This window comes from Dermochelys coriacea, chromosome 3 (genome assembly GCF_009764565.3).
Source record: "Dermochelys coriacea isolate rDerCor1 chromosome 3, rDerCor1.pri.v4, whole genome shotgun sequence".
NCBI classification, from domain to species: domain Eukaryota; kingdom Metazoa; phylum Chordata; order Testudines; family Dermochelyidae; genus Dermochelys; species Dermochelys coriacea.
In genome coordinates this window covers 167,000,776-167,021,466 of record NC_050070.1, presented here as the reverse complement: position 1 = coordinate 167,021,466, position 20,691 = coordinate 167,000,776, and the positions used below count along the sequence as shown (strand labels likewise).

The window sequence follows — 20,691 nt, the reverse complement described above, 5'->3', positions numbered from 1 at the left end:
TCACCAGCAACCACACACCACACAACAGAACCACTAACCCAGGAACCTATCCTTGCAACAAAGCCCGTTGCCAACTCTGTCCACATATCTATTCAGGGGATACCATCATAGGGCCTAATCACATCAGCCACACTATCAGAGGCTCGTTCACCTGCGCATCTACCAATGTGATATATGCCATCATGTGCCAGCAATGCCCCTCTGCCATGTACATTGGCCAAACTGGACAGTCTCTACGTAAAAGAATGAATGGACACAAATCAGACGTCAAGAATTATAACATTCAAAAACCAGTTGGAGAACACTTCAATCTCTCTGGTCACTCGATCACAGACCTAAGAGTGGCTATACTTCAACAAAAAAGCTTGAAAAACAGACTCCAAGGAGAGACTGCTGAATTGGAATTAATTTGCAAACTGGATACAATTAACTTAGGCTTGAATAGAGACTGGGAATGGATGAGTCATTACACAAAGTAAAACTATTTCCCCATGGTATTTCTCCCTCCCACCCCACCCCCCACTGTTCCTCTGATATTCTTGTTAACTGCTGGAATTAGCCTACCTTGCTTGTCACCATGAAAGGTTTTCCTCCTTCCCCCCCCCTGCTGCTGGTGATGGCTTATCTTAAGTGATCACTCTCCTTACAGTGTGTATGATAAACCCATTGTTTCATGTTCTCTGTGTGTGTGTATATAAATCTCTCCTCTGTTTTTTCCACCAAATGCATCCGATGAAGTGAGCTGTAGCTCACGAAAGCTTATGCTCTAATAAATTTGTTAGTCTCTAAGGTGCCACAAGTACTCCTTTTCTTTTTGCGAATACAGACTAACATGGCAGTGACTCTGAAAACTGATATCATAGGCAGTGTTCAAAGTGAGCAGGAAGTGAACTCCTGTGCTTCCTTGCTTCACCTTCTAGTGAGCCCTTCTATTGCCCTTCCATTCCCCATACTGTATTGAGATCTTGCCCTCCTTGTACAGCACCCACAGCACAGGAAGTGATCTTTGGACTCTCCTCCTCTCCAGGACTTCTCCTGAACTAAAACAAGCATCCTTCTGTTTAATTTTAAAAAGGAGGGGGGCGGAGAGAATATAGTCTTTACAAGAATACTCTCTATAAAGAAAATAGAACTTGAGAGAGATCAGAGGGTTTTAGTTGGCCAGTGCTCTCTTCTGCTTCATTATAAGTGTGACTACACGGGTTGAGCATGTGCAAGTGGTAGTATGCAAAAATTGTGCTTACACATACACAAGAATCCATTTGAAACTAAGTCCCATTGCCTGTTTTATACATTTATTTTTCTGAGCCTATAATAGCTTTATCCCACTGATTGCCATAAAACAGATATCTAAAAGGACACTAGCAATTTAACTTTCAGAGTATGATTTTTTTAAAAATTTGTACTTCTCTGTTGTTTCAAGTAAGACCTACAATTAATGTAACTGTTTAGAAAAAAATTCTTCTTTTATTTCATTTTTTTTCATGTGTAATTGACAGGTCTTGGCTTCAGTGTTTCTGGCATAGTTGAGGCCTGAGTCCTACTTATGACACCATCAGGTGTTCTGCTGCGGTCAATGGGATTGTTCACGTGTGAAGTTACTCACATACATAAGTCTTTGAAGTCTGAGCAAGTGGCCCCTGTTCGGGTTGGTCTTTAATCTACAGTAGAAATAGGGCAGAGAAGAACATCTTTTCAGAACAGGACAGTGTAATTGTAAAAGCACAAAAATTGTCCCGGGGGAACTTAGGAGCAAGTTGCCAACCCCAAACATTCAAAAATCAATGAGTCAGGGCCCTCTAGGATTGCAATTTTTAGAAAAGTACTTTTGGGTTTCTTTTTATTGGCTTTCTGGTTTTTGAGCCTTAGTTAGGTGCACCGAGGTCACACTTTCATGCTTATCTTTGCAGCCATGAAGGGTGGACACTTTAAAAACATAAAATGAAAGCTGAGATTCTTACACATTCACAGGAATTCAGCAGCCAGGACTTAAAGAGAAACGCCAACGGCTGCAAGAATTGCAATAAACATTTGAAAGTTGGCAAAACTGCTCCTTTTAAAGACACTGTAGTAGGGCCAGTCACATGGAAACCTCCCCATTCTTACCTGACGTCCACCACGATGAGTCTTGCCCCCCACACTTGTTGCTGGATCGGGAAAAAGCAGAAGCAGAGGCAGCAAGAAGCATGTGCTGACAGCAGCAAACTCTGCCTCTGCCTAGTTAAACCTACAGAAGCGTGTGTTTCCTCCTCCGTGTCGCCTCTCTCTGTGGCTGCCTGTTGTGCTATAGGGCCAGAAGTCCCTCAGTTGCATCTAGGTCTACTTCAGCCTCCAGTAGCTGAAGCAGTTACAGCTACAACCCGAGCACTGGTTGTCCCAGTGGCAGCAGGTGGTGCAGTACCTGTCATATTACATTTTTAAATACGTGTTTATTTAGCAGCCTTAATTTGCAGTGCAGTTTCCTGTTGTTTGTACGAGCACTGCAACTGTTGTAGGTTCAAAGGGACCAATTCTGTGCAGCATGCCATATTGTTTGCCTGTTTTCCTTTACAGTAGGAACTGTCTGCTAGCATGGTTGCTTTTGAGATTCTCACAATGCAGAACGGTGTTATGCCAGACAGTTCCATCCACCAAGCAAATGCTGGCTTTAAGACAAGCGAGAAGAAAAGGCTCAGGGTACTGACTTTCAGCTCAAAGCCACCATTTCAAACCCAGCTGGATGACTGGCAACCAAGAGCCATTTGCATCTAGAGTTGGCTGAAAAAAATGGAAAGAAAACATCATGAGGTGTTTTGATCATTCTTTACTACTTCTCTTCAAAAATCAAAATTTTCATGAAAATTTTTGTTGAAAAATTCAAATTCTGGAAAATTTTGACCAGCTCTATTTGCATTTATTGGCTAATTGTCTCCCTGTGTGGAAAATAGCTTAATTCATTTCTTAACAGATAGGTATTGTGACAGGATCGGGCCAGATTCATAGATTCATAGATACTAAGGTCAGAAGGGACCATTCTGATCATCTAATCTGACCTCCTGCACAACGCAGGCCACAGAATCTCACCCACCCACTCCTATGAAAAACCTCACCTATGTCTGAGCTATTGAAGTCCTCAAATCGTGGTTTAAAGATTTCAAGGAGCAGAGAAGCCTCCCTCAAGTCACCCATGCCCCATGCTACAGAGGAAGGCAAAAAACCTCCAGGGCCTCTCCAATCTGCCCTGGAGGAAAATTCCTTCCCGACCCCAAATATGGCGATCAGCTAAACCCTGAGCATATGGGCAAGATTCACCAGCCACATACTGCAGAAAAGTTTTTCCTGGGTAACTCAGATCCCATCCATCTAATATCCTATCTCAGGGGATTAGTCCTATTTACCCTGAATATTTAAAGATCAATTACTTACCAAAATCCCATTATCTCATCATACCATCTCCTCCATAAACTTATTGAGTAGAATCTTAAAACCAGATAGATCTTCTGCCCCCACTGCTTCCCTTGGAAGGCTATTCCAAAACTTCACTCCTCTGATGGTTAGAAACCTTCGTCTAATTTCAAGTCTAAACTTCCTGGTGGCCAGTTTATACCCATTTGTTCAGATGGCTTCAGGAGAGTAATAAAAGGCAGATATATTAGCCCCATGTTAAGTAGGTCCCTTTTCCCTGGGTAAGGTAACAGAGAAAGTTCCAGAACAATCAGGAACCTTCTGGAGACAATTAAGACAGGCTGATTAGAACACCTGCAGCCAATAAAGAAGCTGCTAGAACCAATTAAGGCAGGCTAATCAGGGCACCTGGGTTTAAAAAGGAGCTCACTTCAGTTTGTGGTACGTGTGTAAGGAGCTGGGAGCAAGAGGCGCTAGGAGTGAGAATGCATACTGTTGGAGGACTGAGGAGTACAAGTATTATCAAACACCAGGAGGAAGGTCCTATGGTGAGGATAAAGAAGGTGTTGGGAGGAGCCATGGGGAAGAAGCCCAGGGAGTTGTAGCTGTCGCACAGCTGTTCCAGGAGGCACTCTAGACAGCTGCATTCCACAGGGCCCTGGGCTGGAACCCGGAGTAGAGGGTGGGCCTGGGTTCCCCTCAAACCTCCCAACTCCTGGTCATACACAGGAGGAGTTGACCTAGACTGTGGGTTTATGAAAATGGCCAAACTAAGGGCTGCTGTGAAGCTCCAAGGTGAGCAAATCCGCCAATAAGCACAAGACCCACCAAGGTAGAGGAGGAAATTTGTCACAGTATCCATATTTTAAAACTGAGCAGCAATTTACTCCCTTGTTGGCAGTCTCTTCAGGTTTGATTTCAATAGTCAGACACTGAATGGCTCTCTCACTCTTAGAGGTGATTTTTCCCTCCCACTCCCCACCAGCAAAATAAAATAAAAATTGAGACACATCATAGGAGATTTTACATCACCACAGCCTGTGCTTCCTGGTTTTGAATGATAAAAGCTTGACTTTGGTCTTGATGATTGTCTGGACTAGCTTTCACAAGCACTAAACTAGTTAAAAAAAATGTAAGGAAAGGTCAATCAGGAACCAGTTTAGCTCTTTTCTGAGCTCCTTTATTGTCTATCTATACAATAGGCCAGATTTTAAGAAAGTCTCAAATTTTGTGGGTACAATTTTCTGCCTGCATTTAATTGAACCAGTATAGTTAGGCAACTACCTGATTTGTGGGTGCAATCAGATATTTAGGAGGCTAAAATGCATGATTTTTACTCATAGTTACTTGCAGGTGCAAAACTGCACCCACAAAAATAGAAGCCATTTGAGGCCCATTTAAACATTTAGTTAAGTATTCCAGTATGACAAATCTGCTGAAACTTTAGTATTACTTAGTGGTATAAATGCCATTCGTTCAGCCCAAAAAGGGAATCACATTCAGAGTCTGCAGATGTTTCCTGGAATATCCACATTTGCTTTGAATAAAAACCTCTCTTCCTGTGGTGGACTCAGAGGGTAATTCTACAAAGCAATTAAACTCCTGTGACTGACCTGGATTGGCTGATTTGGGCTCATGGGGCTCAGGCTGTGGGGCTGTAAAATTGCTGTGCAAACATTTGGTCTTGGACTGGAGCCTGAGCTCTGGGACCCAGGACATCTACACACCAATTTTTACCTCTGCAGCCTGAGCCCCACAAACATAGATCGGTAGACCTGAGCCAGCTGCGGCTCTTTTATTCCAGAGTAGACGTACCCAGAATGATAATATCCTATCCTTCTGAGTGCAGCTGGGAAAAAAAATTTCAGACAAATAGTTTATGTGCTGAAAAATGCAGTTTAGGTGGACTGAAATCTAGTCACAAATTTGTTGAATCATTTCAGCTCTAATTTTTTTTTCAGGCTGGATTCACAAGGACATTTAGGAGCTACTTGAGATGTTGATGAGAAAGAAGGAGAGACCTGAGTTAAAGACCCTGCTCCAATGAATATTTAATTATTTGTGTGAAGTAGAATAGCTTTAACAGGAGAGGCTGAGAGGAACCCACTCCAGAATAATCAATAGCCTGGGGATAAGGCACTCAACCTGGTAGGGAGAGACCTGGATTCTAATCCCTAGTTTAGATTAGGGATTCGAACCTGTATCTCACACATCCTAGCTGAGTGCATACCCACTGGCTAAAGGTTATAAGTAGAGCTCCTTCTCCTCCTCTGGCCATTTTGTAATTCCAGCCCTTCATTTCCTTTGCTTTTATTTTTAAAAAGAATTAAAATGCCTATAAACTAAATTAAACACTTTGTTTCTGGTTGGACAAAATATTTCATTCAGCTGGAAAAAAAAATTCTGTTGATTTGTGTCAGTTTACCAAAAATTCTGAAACGTTTTGTTGCCGTTCTGGTTGACTGATTTTTTTTTCTTAACTGCCAATGAACTGAAAAAATAATTATTCATCCAGCTCTGCTCCTTAGTAAAGATGATGCTCCTCATTCTGGATTTGATAGGTGCTCAAGTACAATCACAGTTTTATTAACCATGGATTTTTCTTTCTCCCTTCTCCCTTTCTTCTGTAGAAATGGAATGTGAGTCAAACAAAGATTCGCATCACATCAACAATAATATTCATATTGTTTGGCTGTGTGCTGTTTGTTGCTCTTCCTGCTGTAATATTCAAGCATATAGAAGGCTGGAGCACATTAGATGCAATATATTTTGTAGTTATCACTTTAACTACCATTGGATTTGGTGACTATGTTGCAGGTAAGATTTTGTCATGATTCTTTTCGCAACCTAAATCTGTAATATTTTTAATAGTTATACAGGATTTGCATTGTGATAATTAATATAACTATTGTTCATGTAGCCATCAGAATGTAGATGCTTTTGCTATTTGATATTTCAATCAGAATCATTTGCATGAACAAGAACAAAAAACTTGTTTTAACTTTGTAATAGTTTTTTCGTACTTTAGACAAGTACAATATTATAATAAGTAAATTATTTCAGGTTGTTAAATATTTTGGTTTTTACACTGGAGTCATTTAAAAACAGCTCTGACAATGGTGATCTTCTGCTCTCACTTGTCAAAATATTGTTTCGGAATTTGGTTTCAGCTGTACAAATATTCCTAGCTGTCATGCTCTCTCTTTTTCTGTGCTTTCTGTGTCCTGTGTTCACTTTTGCCCTGTATCTATTTGTGTGTGTGTATGTTTTAGGCAGAGTTGGCAGCACTGTGCTGTAGCTAAGGTTGTGTGGCACTTTCCATTACAAGACCCTGTGTTCAGTTACTTATAACTTTGCCAGACTTTAACTGTTTGGGCTGAAAATGTCCATACTGAGTGTCTGTTTTTTTTTTTAATGAAAGTTTTAGCTAAAACTCTGTAACTACTTTTCAAAATGAGGATAAAGAAAAATTATTTGTCCACATTAAAAAAAAATCCTATAACTGTTTCTTTGAGAAGCTTTAATGCCTCCATGTTTTTTTAGCAGGAACTTGAAACATGGCAGGGAGGTTGTCCTGATGTAAAGAACGTGTCTGTTCTTGTAAAAATCTGGCCAAATTATAGGCTTTGAAAAGTCACAGTTCACATACGCTTGGTTAAAACTTGTTAGAGTTTGGGAGCTACATTTTTCTGAAGAGTTTTTTTTCTGTTGTGAGCATGTTCACAGCTCCCAAGTGCTAATTGGACTGTACATGCACCATCCCCACAGAAGGAAAAGAAGTACTTGTGGCACCTTAGAGACTTACAAATTTATTTGAGCATAAGCTTTTGTGAGCTACAGCTCATTTCATCTGATACATGTAGTGGAAAATCCCCACAGAGTGACTAAGCATGCTTCATCCAAGTCTGCAGGAACTGAGCAGGTCTTTCTCTGCAATTGCTACTCCTAGCAGCTAGGATTTATTCAATGAGCACCCTCTAGCCTGTGAACTGAATGAGGCAGAGACCCTGTGTAAAATATAGCATGTGATCATGTAATTAAAGAATGTAGCATAATGCTTATGCCCAAGGGGGCTGAATTAAGGTTGCACTGGCAAACTTAATTGTGGCATTTCCTAATTTTCGAGTGCTTGACTGGAAAACTGTAATGTTCTTTTAACATAGTGTTTGTGTGACATATACATAAATATAAAATGTGAATGCATGTTATGTTTTATGTCTCTTGTTGTTTTTTCTCCCATATTCCTTTCTATAGTCTTTATGTTCTCTTCCTTTCCTCTGCTTGCTGTTCTGGCTGCAGGAGTAGACATTGGCTCAGAATTTGTGATTCCAGTGAGATTCACCTGCTGCTGGCTAGCACTATGTCAAAGCTGACACACTGCTTCAAAGCCAAAGCTTTGGGAGTTTTATATTATCTTGATGCAATCAGCAGTACATTAATGCAAGGCCTGGTTATATTTATAGTAGGGGCATAATGTGAAATGGCCCACTTGGCTATAACTGAAACATTGAGTACACATTAATCATTTCTTTCAATATAAATGTTTGTACATTTGTCATTTCATGGGCTCACTTGATATAATTTTGTTCCTCCACCGCACAGTATAATTAAAACTTGTATTTTACCAGAAAACACATTATCTTTCTGCAGAACATCCTGGCATGATTTTACTCAGTAATAGTTCATTTTATATACATTTTCATTTCACATTTCCACTATTAACATGAAACTATTGATTTTTATTTCCACTCAGATTAATGTGCAGAAGACTGGTATTTATATAGTAATGTAATCAATGTGTCTACCACATAACTGCTTGCCTTTGTGTCCTGGGTCCTGGGTCCTGTGTACTGGTAATGGTGATTTTCAAGTTGTAAGGGCCCATGCTTTTAGAGGAAGAGCATCAGACTTCTATCTCTGTTGTAGCTGTGACACTTAGAATGGTTGCAACAGATCTGAAGTTGGAGGGTGATTTGTTAAACATCCTTGGTTTGTGAGTTAGTTTATTCTGCATAAGCAGCAGGTGTCTGGCATATTTTGCAAAGATCAGTTCATTTCTCCATAATTCTAAACATACAGCTAACTTAATGGTTAGGTTTCTTTATTAGATATGAGAAAGCATACAGAACGTTTGCAAGTTAGCTACTTAATAGGAATCATGTACTGTATTAAGATTTGAGTTTTGCTCAGTCACTGTAGCATGGCTTTCTCCTTTTTCTATTTAGCTCTGCTGAAGTAGTGGGTAAATCCTGTATGCTTTTGAGACAGTAGTGTGCATCAGTTGAATAAAATCTCCTAGTTTGTTGGAGCTGTAAAATGTGAAATGATGCCTAGTTTTGTAGTTATTACAATTGAGTCATGCGGCAGGTAACAATGGATCTGTAGTCCAGGTCTTAGTGCATAGGTGTCTACATCTGAAAAATTCATTTACAGCTGGCACTGCTGCTGTCTCAGAAGTGAGGGCCAAGTTTTAATTGAGTCTGAAGTATCCTCCCTCCTCTCAGTTTTAGGGTATGTCTCCAGTGTAGCTGGGAGCATGCATCCCAGCATTGGTGGACAAACACGTGCTAGGCTCTGCTTGAGCTAGTGTGCTTAAAAATAGCAGTGTGGCTGTGTTGGCACGGCCAGTGGTTCAGGCTAGCTGCCTGAATATAAGCCCGCCTGACCCTCTGGGTACCTGCTTGGATGGCTAGCCCAAGCGCTTCCTGTGCCACCGCTGCCACACTGCTATTTTTAGTGTCCTGGCATGAGGAGAGCTAGCACATGTCTGTCTATTTGCTCTGGGAAGCACTCCCAGCTGCAGTATAGCCATACATTAGGGATGATCTTTCCAGGTCAGAACTAAGGTATGCTGGTTGGGCACTGTGGTGTAGCTTGCCACTTCCACTGCCTGAATGGTGCCTGTTTTGTGCCTAAAGAGAAGAGGCAAGTCCCCAGACTGGCATCTTACACCTGCCCAGACTTCATTGCTTTTTAAAGAGAGGAGCCTTGCAGAAAACAAGACATGAAGAGGCTGAGAAAATTAAGGAGGAGACTTGAATCCTTAGGGAGACAAGAGAGAGAGATTGAGTGTGCATTGGAGTAGCTGGGACAAGGAAGGGAGCAAACAGAAGAATTTGGACATAGAGAAGAGTAATGAAACTGAAAGGCTGTAATGGAGGCTGCCTTGGTAGAAATTCCAGTAGATGCAGAGGGGAAAGTAAGCCAGTATGTTCTGATACGGCATACCGGCAAGAGCAAGTATGCCGCGCCAGACCGGACCAGCTTCCCCAGGCTGGCGCTTTAAAGGGCCCTGGGCTCCCTGCAGCGACCGGAGCCCTGGGTCTTTTAAAGTGCGGCCGGAGCCCTGCCGCTGTTACCCCAGGTCTCCGGCAGCGGAGCTCCAGCCGCACTTTAAAGGGCCTGGGGCTCTGGCTGCTGCAGGGAGCCCTGGGCCCTTTAAAGCACCCCCCCCCCCCGAACCCCCAGGGCTCCCTGCAGCAGCCAGAGCCTCCGGGCCCTTTAAAGCGCCACCTGAGCCCCACAGCCAGAGCCCTGGGGTAGCAGCAGCAGGGCTCCAGCGGTGATTTAAAGGGCCCGGAGTTCCACTGCAGTAGCGGCGGCCAGAACCTGGGGCCCTTTAAATCGCCCCGGGGCTCCCAGCTGCCTCTGCAGCTGGTAGCTCCAGGGGTGATTTAAAGGCCCCAGGGCTCCCAACTGCAGTCGGAGCCCTGGGGCCTTTAAATCTTGATTTAAAGGGCCTGGGTATTTAAAGGCCCCGCCTCTTCAGGTCAAGGCCATGCCCCCCGCTCAGGACTCCAGAGTACCGGTAAGTCCTTTAAATTACTTTCACCCCTGAGTAGATGCCACTAGACTCTTTCTCCTTGTCTCTATTGATTTCTGTTTGAGACTCAGTATTCCCAGGAAGCAGTAGACCAACATATCTTTATTCTATCCAAAACCTAGTTGCCATTTGGAACCAGTGGAAACTTTCAGTGGCTAGTTCCATTAGAGTAGGATATCTTAAAGCAACCATAGAGGATTGAAGTGTCCCAGGATGGGAAAAAAGGGGTGAGAGAGATGGAGAGAGAGTTCTTTTGTTATATGTCCAAGAAAATAATTATATAATGTTCTTCCTATGAAAGGATTTGATATTTTGATGATCCAATTTGTGACAAAAACAAGTGTCAAAATATTGTACTTTGCCACGACACATAACAAAGTGACAAACCTTTCAAATGGAATATTACAGTACCTACTGAGGAAAATAAAAAGTGACTGGTAAAATGTGGCATTCCATTGTTCCATATCCTGTATTTTGATTTCTAATACTAAAGATTTTGTTTTCCTGAGTACTATAAAAATCAAACAAAATACCATGTAAACATAAATAGTAGTTTTAACAAGATGTGTGTTGACCTCACCATTGAGTTATTTTATGTTGCGTTTTATTCTCTCATTTTTCATATATATATGTTTTACAAAGGTGTAAACCAGTGTTACTCCACTGATGTAAACAGAATTGTGTGCTGTGCTTTGGTTGCTATGTAAATAATAGTGTCTAATTAACATAGGTCTCGATTCTGCCACCTTTGCTCACATGATGTAGTATCTTACTATATGAGTAGTGTCCTTTATTCCAGTGAGGCTACTTGTAGAGGAAGGCACTAATCAATATAGGTAAGCATGGCAGAATTAGGTAGTTGGTAGACCATCTAATTTGCAGGTCATGTCCCTGAGAAAGAAATAATTTCCATAACTGAACAAAGCTTTACAGCTGTAGTTCCTATTTGTGAAAATGAGGTAAGAGACGGGGCTTGTGGAATGACCTATATCCTCTGTTGAAAAATTGGACACGATGGTTCTAAATTCTCTCCTTCTCTTGCTTTGAAGTGAAACCATTGACTTTAATAGTACAAAATAAATCAGGCCAATAATATAAATGTTCTATGAAGGTCAAAAGTGGAGAGCTTTTTCATGTCACATCTGTCATCTTTCAGTATAATGAAAGATATTATCAGGTACTAAAGTTAGCCTCAAAGCGACAATATTTGTAACACAAGAATAAATTATTTGTATACAAAAATAGTGCAAAGTAGATAACAGGTGGATGAACAGGTATTGTCAAGCCTTTCTGAAATAGCTAATCTTAATATGGCAGGTATTATATATATAATTGAAATGAGATGTCCAAAAACTTAAGTAAATTAGACAAAGGTCAAAGATGGGAGCTGCATATAAATAAATTATGCAAGTCTGTTAGGCTTGAATTTTCATAGCTATGCATGATATTGTTGGCTCACTGAGACAACTTAATTGCTCTTGCCCTTAGTGATTGAGGCCAAGGTGTCAGGTATACGTTCAAATTTTGCGTGGTGCGGAAATATGGGCATGGAATAATCCCTTAAGACTGAAAGTGATTGAAAACAAATTTCTTAGAAAGATTCTTGGTCTCCCAAATACTACCCCAGCTGCTCTTCTTAGAGTCGAGTCAAGCATGAATTCTTTTCTATCCAAAGTGTAATACCATAATATTAATTTTTGGTTTCCCATTCATAATATGCATCCACAATGTTTGCAAAGGCTTTGCTTAGAGAAACTGTTCAGCAGGACTTTCTCGCATACATTTTCTTGGTTAGAGTACATTCAAAATTCTTTTCATTTTCTAGACCTCTGATAATTGGAAATGATTAGATTTAAGTTTAAAAATATGAAATCCCTAATCAAGATGGGATAGATGATATTAATAAGCAACTAGACATGGCAATATGTTCTCTTGATTCCCCCTTGTTAAAAAGACTTATCAATATGCCAGATATTTAGACAGTTTGTCCAATAACAAGTTAAGGAAGAGGGCCTTTAGAGCTTTCCATTTTCAATCTATGCAGTCAGCTTACTCAGAAGGCCAATATACCAGCGTTGAGAAATGTAACTGTCTCTGTCCATGCAGCTCTGGCCAGGTAGAAGTCCTACCCCATTATTTATTATATTGTAATTTGTATTGCCACTTGAGATCAAAATGGCTTTCAGTGTTTTTGTCCCTGGATGCCTTTTTCTATAAACTCTCAGAAAACAGAATACTTATTAGGAACTGACAATGTATCTATGCACCAAGGGGTTGTCCTATTTGTATAGTCAACTGCTAAAAGAAGGAAAAGACTAGTGGCTTAGGAAGTATATATGGTTTAATTAGTTTAGATTCTTTCAAATTTGTTTTTATACAGATTTTAAAATTCTGAATTTAGTTTATTGTACTATATTTAGGTTTTGGTTCATTTGGCCTATGGCTGAGTCATTATTAATAAACTTGACATGACTTGTAAGCTCACATCACAACCAGTGCAGTTTAATACATGGTAAAATTTGCCTGCATATCTCAGGCTCACCACTTTGAAAATTGACTCCAAAATATCCTCTTTACTTGCCTCCACCTTAAAGTTCACCTTAAAATTCCTTACGGTGTTCTGCAGTGCTTAGATTCAGTATATTGGCATTATTGATAGTGCTGCCATTGTCTGCAGGGCACAGAAATGGCCTAACAACGTTAAGATGGAGACTTAAATGTTTCCACTAATGTACTGGAGTCAATGAAATTATTTAGCCCTATAATTGAAAGCAAAGTTCAATACTAGTGACAGTTTTTGCTTCACACAACCTCGTAAAGCTGGAATGCTAAGTGTATTAGTCACTGCAGCACAGTTTGTCTTCCACCACTAGATGATCTTACTGATAAGTTCTTATAATTGTAACTGGGGTTACATCAGTTTTCACATAAACTATTCTTTGTCACTTCAGGGCTGGATTGTTGCAATAAGCTCTACCTGGAGTGAACTATGAAGGCTACTTGAAACTTCAGTTAGTGTGGAATGTTGCTATACACCTCCTCAATAGATCAGACTGGAGAGACCATATTGTAATTGTTTTCATGTTCTGCAGTAGCTGCCTATATGCTTTAGGTACTAGTTACAGTTTATAAAGCCAAAATGGCCTAGTTCCCTGTTACCTTAGACTGCTTCTGCCACATGTCCTGCATCTGCCTGAAAATGTTTGGCTGGCTGTCTCAAATGTACAGCTCACCAGAGCCAGGATTTTTTATAGTGGCACTAATAATATTTGAAGCGTTAGCTTTAGGGTAACCACCTCTTAATACTGAAACTTACAACACTGGAGGGGTTATCTTGTCTCTTACTTATATATAAATAAATATATTTATATTTTGGATTGGGCCCAGGTTCTAGGGTATATTAGGTAACCATTGAAAGTCTCAAATCACTTATTTGTGGGGAAGATATGCAGAGAGGCAGTAGTAGTGTAGACCCCATCCTGGAGCTTTGCCTAAAGCCCACTGGAGACAATGGGAAGACTCCCATTGATTTCAAGGGCTTTGGGTCAGACCCCTGGTGTACTCCACACTCCCCTGCATACTAGTGAGGAGGTCTCAGTGGTGGACCTCTATAGAGCCCTATGAAGGGAGGATTATGGGCAGGCAAGGGGTGCGGTCAATGGATCTGTGCACAGATCAAACAGACCATGTCCCTGGGTAGAGCGGCACAGCTCTTCTCCATGGTCATTATTAGTAACTGCATCCAGGCTGCGCAAACCGCCTGGCCAAAGAACTAGAATTTTGTCCCTCAGTACTGTTTCTGCAAAGCAAAACATGTTCAAATGAAAAAAAGAAAAGCTCAAATTTATTTGAGCATAAGCTTTCATGAGCTACAGCTCACTTCATGAAGTGAACTGTAGGTCACAAAAGCTTATGCTCAAATAAATTTGTTAGTCTCTAAGGTGCCACAAGTACTCCTTTTCTTTTTTGCGAATACAGACTAACACTGCTGCTACTCTGAAACATGTTCAAATGGTTTCTGCTTCTTGCTAAATAGAGCATTCTGGCTTTTAAAATAAAGATAACAACGTTGAGTAAATGATTATGCTGCATAAAAGTCAATGCAAATGTGTTACATATGGAACTCCTTTCTTTTTCTTTGTTTTTTACAGTATAAACCGGTAAATTCATTAGCTGGCTACTCTCATACATTTTATTGGGGATGCATTTGCTATCATACTCATTCATCTGAACTGTGATTCAATAGTTAATGAATCTAATTAACTCTAACTTCAGAACAGTTGTATTAGTGATTTGAATCCCATTCTCTTACCTATTTAATTTAATGAGATTCTTGGTTAACCTTATTACAGAACTCCATGAGGTTTAACCTTATGTGCTGAATCCTTCCCACAGCCAGAGGAAGAGAAGAAGTTAACATATTAGCTCCAGGCTTGGTGCCACACAACCATCTCTATAGGGACTATCTGACTCCCACTTTGAATAATGCTGCAGCATGCACCATGGTTGTGACTTTATAGCTGCTAGAGAAGCTTATTGTAGCATGGACTCAGCTTTTAGTGAGTCAGCTAAATGCTGAGGGCTTTAAAACATATATATGGGGTTTTCCATATTTAAAATAGTTTTTCCTTTATGTTTTTCCTATATGTGCAAGACCAAGCACTTTATTTTAAATGGACACGTTCCTGACTTCCTATAGACTATTTCCAGACTCCAGCAAGGTTTATTGGTGGCAGAGCCATTGCTTGGAGTGGGAGCCAGCTGCAATGGGGTGAATATTCTGGGATCTAAAAGAAAAAAAGTCACTTTTATAAAGGAAAATTTTGCTGAATGCCCCTCCTAGGCTGGCTGTTGAGTGTATTTATCACACTTAGTTAACTTGCTGGAATTTTGCACTTTCCCTTCATGGATCACCTTTTTAACCAGAGGAGAAATAAAAATGTGCATAGTGCAACTACAGTTGTTTTGTTAACAAACTCCACAGTATAAAAACTAACAAGTATATAATAATTCAATACGGTAGAAGGACTATCATTTTTGTGTTAAAACTTTTTAAAAGCACCTCTTCTTTTAAAATAATGATAAATTATATATAAGAATAACATCCGCTATGGAGAAGCAAAAAATGCTGCAAAATGAAGTCTGGGATCTCCTCCCAGGCTGCTCTTATGACTAGCAACCTCCATGTCCTTCTTATTTCTGCATGTTTGTGTTCTAAGACAAATGAGAAAAACTCCTCCCATTAACAGGCAATCCTTAAATCTTGTATTTTATCTCAATAAACAAAAAGTGCATATGAAAAATATTCTGCCATACCAACATAAGATCCTAATTAAATTGGGAGAAATGGGTGTTACCTATTTCTGAGGATCCATCTCTTTGCATAAGTAAGGGGAATTGCAGTCCATACGAAAAAGATTTTGTACTTGATTTTTTTCATCAATACTTAACTCTGACTCAGTTAGTAGCTTAAGATTCCATTCTGTCTTGAAAGCAATTAGATAACATTTGACCAACATTTTTAATGTGTCAAATTACCACCCTCATTCACATCCATTTGCCTCGTTGTCCAGTAGACTACATTTGAGCAAGCACACAGGAAGCCAGTAATATCTTTTCATCACTTTAATGGCTGTAATTTCATTTTAAACACACTAGTGGATCTTATAGATAAGATTTTTCTTATCAAGTCAAGCACATTTTATATCTCATTATTTGTGGCTGCTAAATTCACACTTGCAAGTGATATTTTTCCACCTTATCCTGGCAATGAATTTTCTATCCTTAAATTACAACATTCTATATTAAGGTTTTCCTCCCTATGTTGCTGATATATAATTTCAACTCAAACCTCAGTTTTATAAGGATAGTAGTCTGAGTATATAATAAGGTAAAACATAAAGATATTGTAAAGGTCAGATAGTATAACTTGGTTCAAAAAGAATTAGGTAAGTTCATGGAGGACAGGTTCATCAGTGGCTAATAGCCAGTATGGTCAGGGATGCAATCCCATGTGCCAGGTATTAAACCACTGACTGCTAGAAGCTGGGACTGGACGAAAGGGAATGGATCACTCAATAATTCCCCTGTTCCGTTCATTCCTTCTGAAGCATCTGGCACCGACCACTATGGGAAGATAGGATACTGGGCTAGATGGACCATTGATCTTACCAATATGGCTATTCTTATGTTCTTATATCTTTGCAGCCTCTTTTTACATTTCATTGCCATCAGTGGAATTGCAGAATGTTACTGAATTCAGAATTTCCCTGTATTTTTGGAAGTTCATACACAATTGGATAAAAAATCTTGTTATCCATGGGTTTGCTCCAACAGTTTTGATTGACAGGAACGTTTATTATTTGTACATATAGCATTAAATCTATGCATTAAAAAGCCTTTCCCTCTAATAAGTAATCATCAGTAGAATTCCATAATCTGTATGTTATTTCCATGTAACTGGTGGATTCATTGACTAATAACAACCACAAGCTTATAAACATGGCTGGTTTGGATGCTGCTGCCAAATCTGCAGTCTCAGAGGCTCCAGATTAGGGGCTTTATCATATCATGGCCAGGCTGAATTGCTAGTGTGGGGTTTAGTGCTCAGTGTGCTATGTGGTACTAAATATAAACTACTTAATGTTGAGTGAAAGCTCTGTGGTAACCATAACTTGAGTCCCCTCTGGAATTGGAATGTCTATTCTTTATGATGGCGCCACCATGGGCATTTCACAGATTTTTCTCTACTTTTTAATAAAAGGGGAAAGATGGATGATCTTGGCACTTGAATTAAAGAGATCTGGGTTGTGTCATGCCAGAGATTTGCTCTGTGACCCTGAGCAGTTTAGTTAGTCTCCGTGTGCTTTGGTTTCCTCATCTGTAAAATGGAGGTGATATTATTTCCTGCTTCTCAGGGGCATGGGGAGGACAAAGTCATTCATGTTTGTGAGGTGCTCAGGGCACTAAAGTGATGGGGATCATGAATATACCTAGACAGATAAAAACCTCTATTCAATGTAGTTCTAACTGCTTCCACAAACACCCCACCCCACCCCCCAAACCCTGACATATTACCTACTCCTCCTTTAAACTTGGATCAGCCCTTAAAGCTGACATAGTATGGGAGTTTGGAGCAAGTATGGGAGAACCAGCAGTGCTTATAAATAAGTTTGTCAGCTGTTAGGTGGGCTCATTTTTATAATTATTATAACCTGATAGCAGTTATTGAGCCACACTTATCCTTTGTGTAATGCAATGGATTTCAGTGCTTTTCTACCAGGGATGAATTTAGCCCCTTGTCTTGTTCAATGATTTTCTTTCCTTTAATTTTGTTGCCTATTCTTATTTGTACTGATGTGAAAAACTCAGTTGGGGAAAAAGAATTTTTTTAAAAGCCTTAAAATGTACTTTTTTAAAATTGAGTGTTTTAGGAAAAAAAAGCATTAAGTACAATTTTGTGTATACCAATATGAAGCACACTTTATTTTTAACTTTGTCTTTCAGGGGGATCAGACATTGAATACCTTGATTTCTACAAGCCAGTGGTGTGGTTTTGGATCCTTGTAGGACTTGCTTATTTTGCTGCTGTCCTGAGCATGATTGGAGACTGGCTAAGAGTCATATCGAAAAAGACAAAGGAAGAGGTAAAAGCATCTTGCATCTAAAAACAACTTGCTTCTTCATTTATATTTGGATTAGAGGACAGGCAAACATATAGTAAATGTTTGCTTTTAAGGCATGAATCAAAGTTGCCTATATATGAGGTACAGCATGGGCTGAAATTGCTGATGTCATACAATTCATTTGTACCAGTCTGGTTGAATATATATTGATTTTATGTCACTATATATAAACTCAGGTAAACATAGATATCAATTAAAGGAAAATATGTGCAGTAGAAAAGTACACCTACCTTGCTGGAAGGAAATGTCTCTTTTTATAGGAACTATTTTTGATAGTTAAGCTATGCACTCAGTGTTTGGAGTAATAATAATATTTTCCTGTGATTTTTCACTATATGATACAGATATGTAAAGCAAAAGAATCAAATGTACCACCACATAGTCATATTAAACAGTAAGAGACTCCTGGACTTGTTTTAGTGATACATTAATTTGTTTTATGTTACTTCTCATACAGTGCACTGCACCTAAGGCATGGACCATTAAAATATGCCCAGAGATGTTTTACAATAGTCTAATTCAGTTACATACATATTAATTCGCAGTCAGATGTGTTGGTTTAAGTTCAAATGTGCTTTTTCATGTAAATTTGTTTCCATCATTGGAATGATGATAAAGTAGTTTAATTAAAATGTAATCAGTTAGCCAAATGGCTTGGTTTCAGTAAACATTTGGGGATAAGTAAAACCTCTTTTGGTTATGGCTAATGAGAACAGGCTTGATTAAAAAGCTTTAAACAGAAATTCATTAGTTAAGAAAAAATATTTTGTTCAGAAGCAAGATATTTATTCCATGTGCTCTAGGTTCACGTCATCTGCAAATACTTAGTCTGCAGTAATCAAAGACAATACAAGGAATCATTGTTTTCAGTGGAGATACAATGTGAACTGCTCTGCTATATCTAGCGCTGTCTTGTGTTGCCTATGTTTAGTGGTATCATTCAAGTAGCTGATTGCAAAGCATTGATATGAATGCATTTTGAGTGTGAATTCATAGTCACTTATTCTGAGAAAAGAATTGACATCTAATTAATGAAAGGGTATTAATCTAATGTCCTCTCTTAGAAGACAATAAGTGTATTAGTTCTGCAGTAGTTGAAGATAGCTGCTCATCTTGGCCTTATTCATGCAAACCTCTAAGGATGTTTGTAACTTTACTTACATGAATAGTCCATCTGATGTCAATGACACTATACATGTGATTAGTTGCATTCACAACATGTTTAACCATTTGCACATTTGGAACCCTGCTCTCTGGAAAAGTGGTGAAGGAATCTATGATGCCCACTCAGCATTGGCTGCTAGTAAATAAACAGGTTACTTCAAATCTTGCTGTTATAGCCCTTAGTAATCTTAGCATGGGGGTGTGTGCGTCTTCCATTTGGGGAGGCTCACATGCGAGCACCGGAAATGCCCTAGAAGTGGGTTGGGCCACTGGCACCTGGACCATGGCCCCGCCCCACTCAGCCTCTCCCCCCCCCCCCAAATCCCCACCCTGGCTCCACTTCTTGCCTCCCCAAGGCCCCGCCTGCCACTCACTCCTCTCCGCCCCTTCCCCCTAGGCCCCTGCCACTTGTTTCTCTTGGTCCCCTTCCCAGAACGGCAGGGGCCGCCATGGGGTCATGGCCCCATCACTTTTTCCTGCCTTAGGTGAGCGATGGAAGAGAGGGGGCAGGGAGAGGCCATAGGGGACAAGGCAGAGCAGGGGCAAGAAGAGGTGGCCCAAGGGTGGATCCTCGGGGGAAAAGGCAGGGAGGAGCATGGCCGTGGGGAGGCCTTTGGGGAAAGAGGTGGAACAGGGATGAGGCAGAGCATGAGCGGGGCTATGGAACGGGCACCATTCCACCCCCTTCTATCAAGCTTTGCTTACGGCACTCCAAAAGTGGCGGGCTGGCGCGCTTCTGGAGGGGTGACCTGCACCACAGCCACAGCCATTTCTGCCGCTGCATGGTGGACTTTTGCCTCCCCTGACCTTTTATCCCCACTGCCCATGAATCTGAGCCTGACACATTTGAGGAAAAACCTCTCTCTCTCTATTATACTGAGGCAATAACTAGTCAGCTAGGTAATTCTTGTACAGTATTCCTGATATTCCATCTGAATCTTTCCTTTACAGGGCCTCCTTAGCTCAGGAAAGCAATTTCTGGAACCTCCTAGGTAAGGATTTGTGCCAGGCTCCCTTTGTGGCTCTCTTCAGGGTTTAGAGCAAGGCCTTTCTATTCATGTCAGTGCATCTTTACCAATTCAATCTCCTCCTTTTTTCTTCATCATCTGCTATTTTTGGACTATTTTCTTTCATCCAGTTTTGTGAAAGAAACAAGCTGATCTCTCTGGGCATGTATCCACGTTTTGTTTACGTTCTCTCTAAAGCTTATTGAGCATCCCAGATACTCTGTGTGGAGATGGGCACTTCATCACTAAGGGAGAGAGTTTCAGAAGTGCCTAAGAGGCCTTGCCTAGGGGCAAAAGTCACATTGGAAGTCAACAGAACTGGTGCTCCTAAATCCCATTTACACTTTTGAAAGCTCTCCAGAAATTAATGTTTACCATATCTATTGGTTTCAGTGAACATGCTTTGAACTTGGTGAAACTGCAAGGACGTAATTTAATATTTTTGGAACATTTTGGTGTTGTGGTTGACGCACTGGCTTGGGATTCTAGGTTAGGTTCCTTGCTTTGTCGTGGATTTCCTGTGTCCCCTTGTGCAAGTCACATAAAACTGATTCTCATTTACATTAACTTCTCATTGCAGAGTATAAATGAGAACCTGGTCCTTATTCTCTCTGTGCTTCAGTTTCCC

The 20,691-nt window shown here is 40.3% G+C and overlaps 1 protein-coding gene across 3 annotated transcripts in view; it reads left to right on the top strand.

The window, feature by feature from the left end:
* The window catches only part of KCNK2 (potassium two pore domain channel subfamily K member 2), a 223,551-nt gene that overhangs the window by 167,542 nt on the left and 35,318 nt on the right, over positions 1–20,691 (top strand). For all 3 annotated transcript variants that reach the window (XM_043511755.1, XM_038395910.2, XM_038395911.2), the window contains 2 exons: positions 6,015–6,201; positions 17,714–17,853. In XM_043511755.1, coding sequence (XP_043367690.1) covers positions 6,015–6,201; positions 17,714–17,853 — 327 coding nt within the window. The remainder of the gene's footprint in view (positions 1–6,014; positions 6,202–17,713; positions 17,854–20,691) is intronic.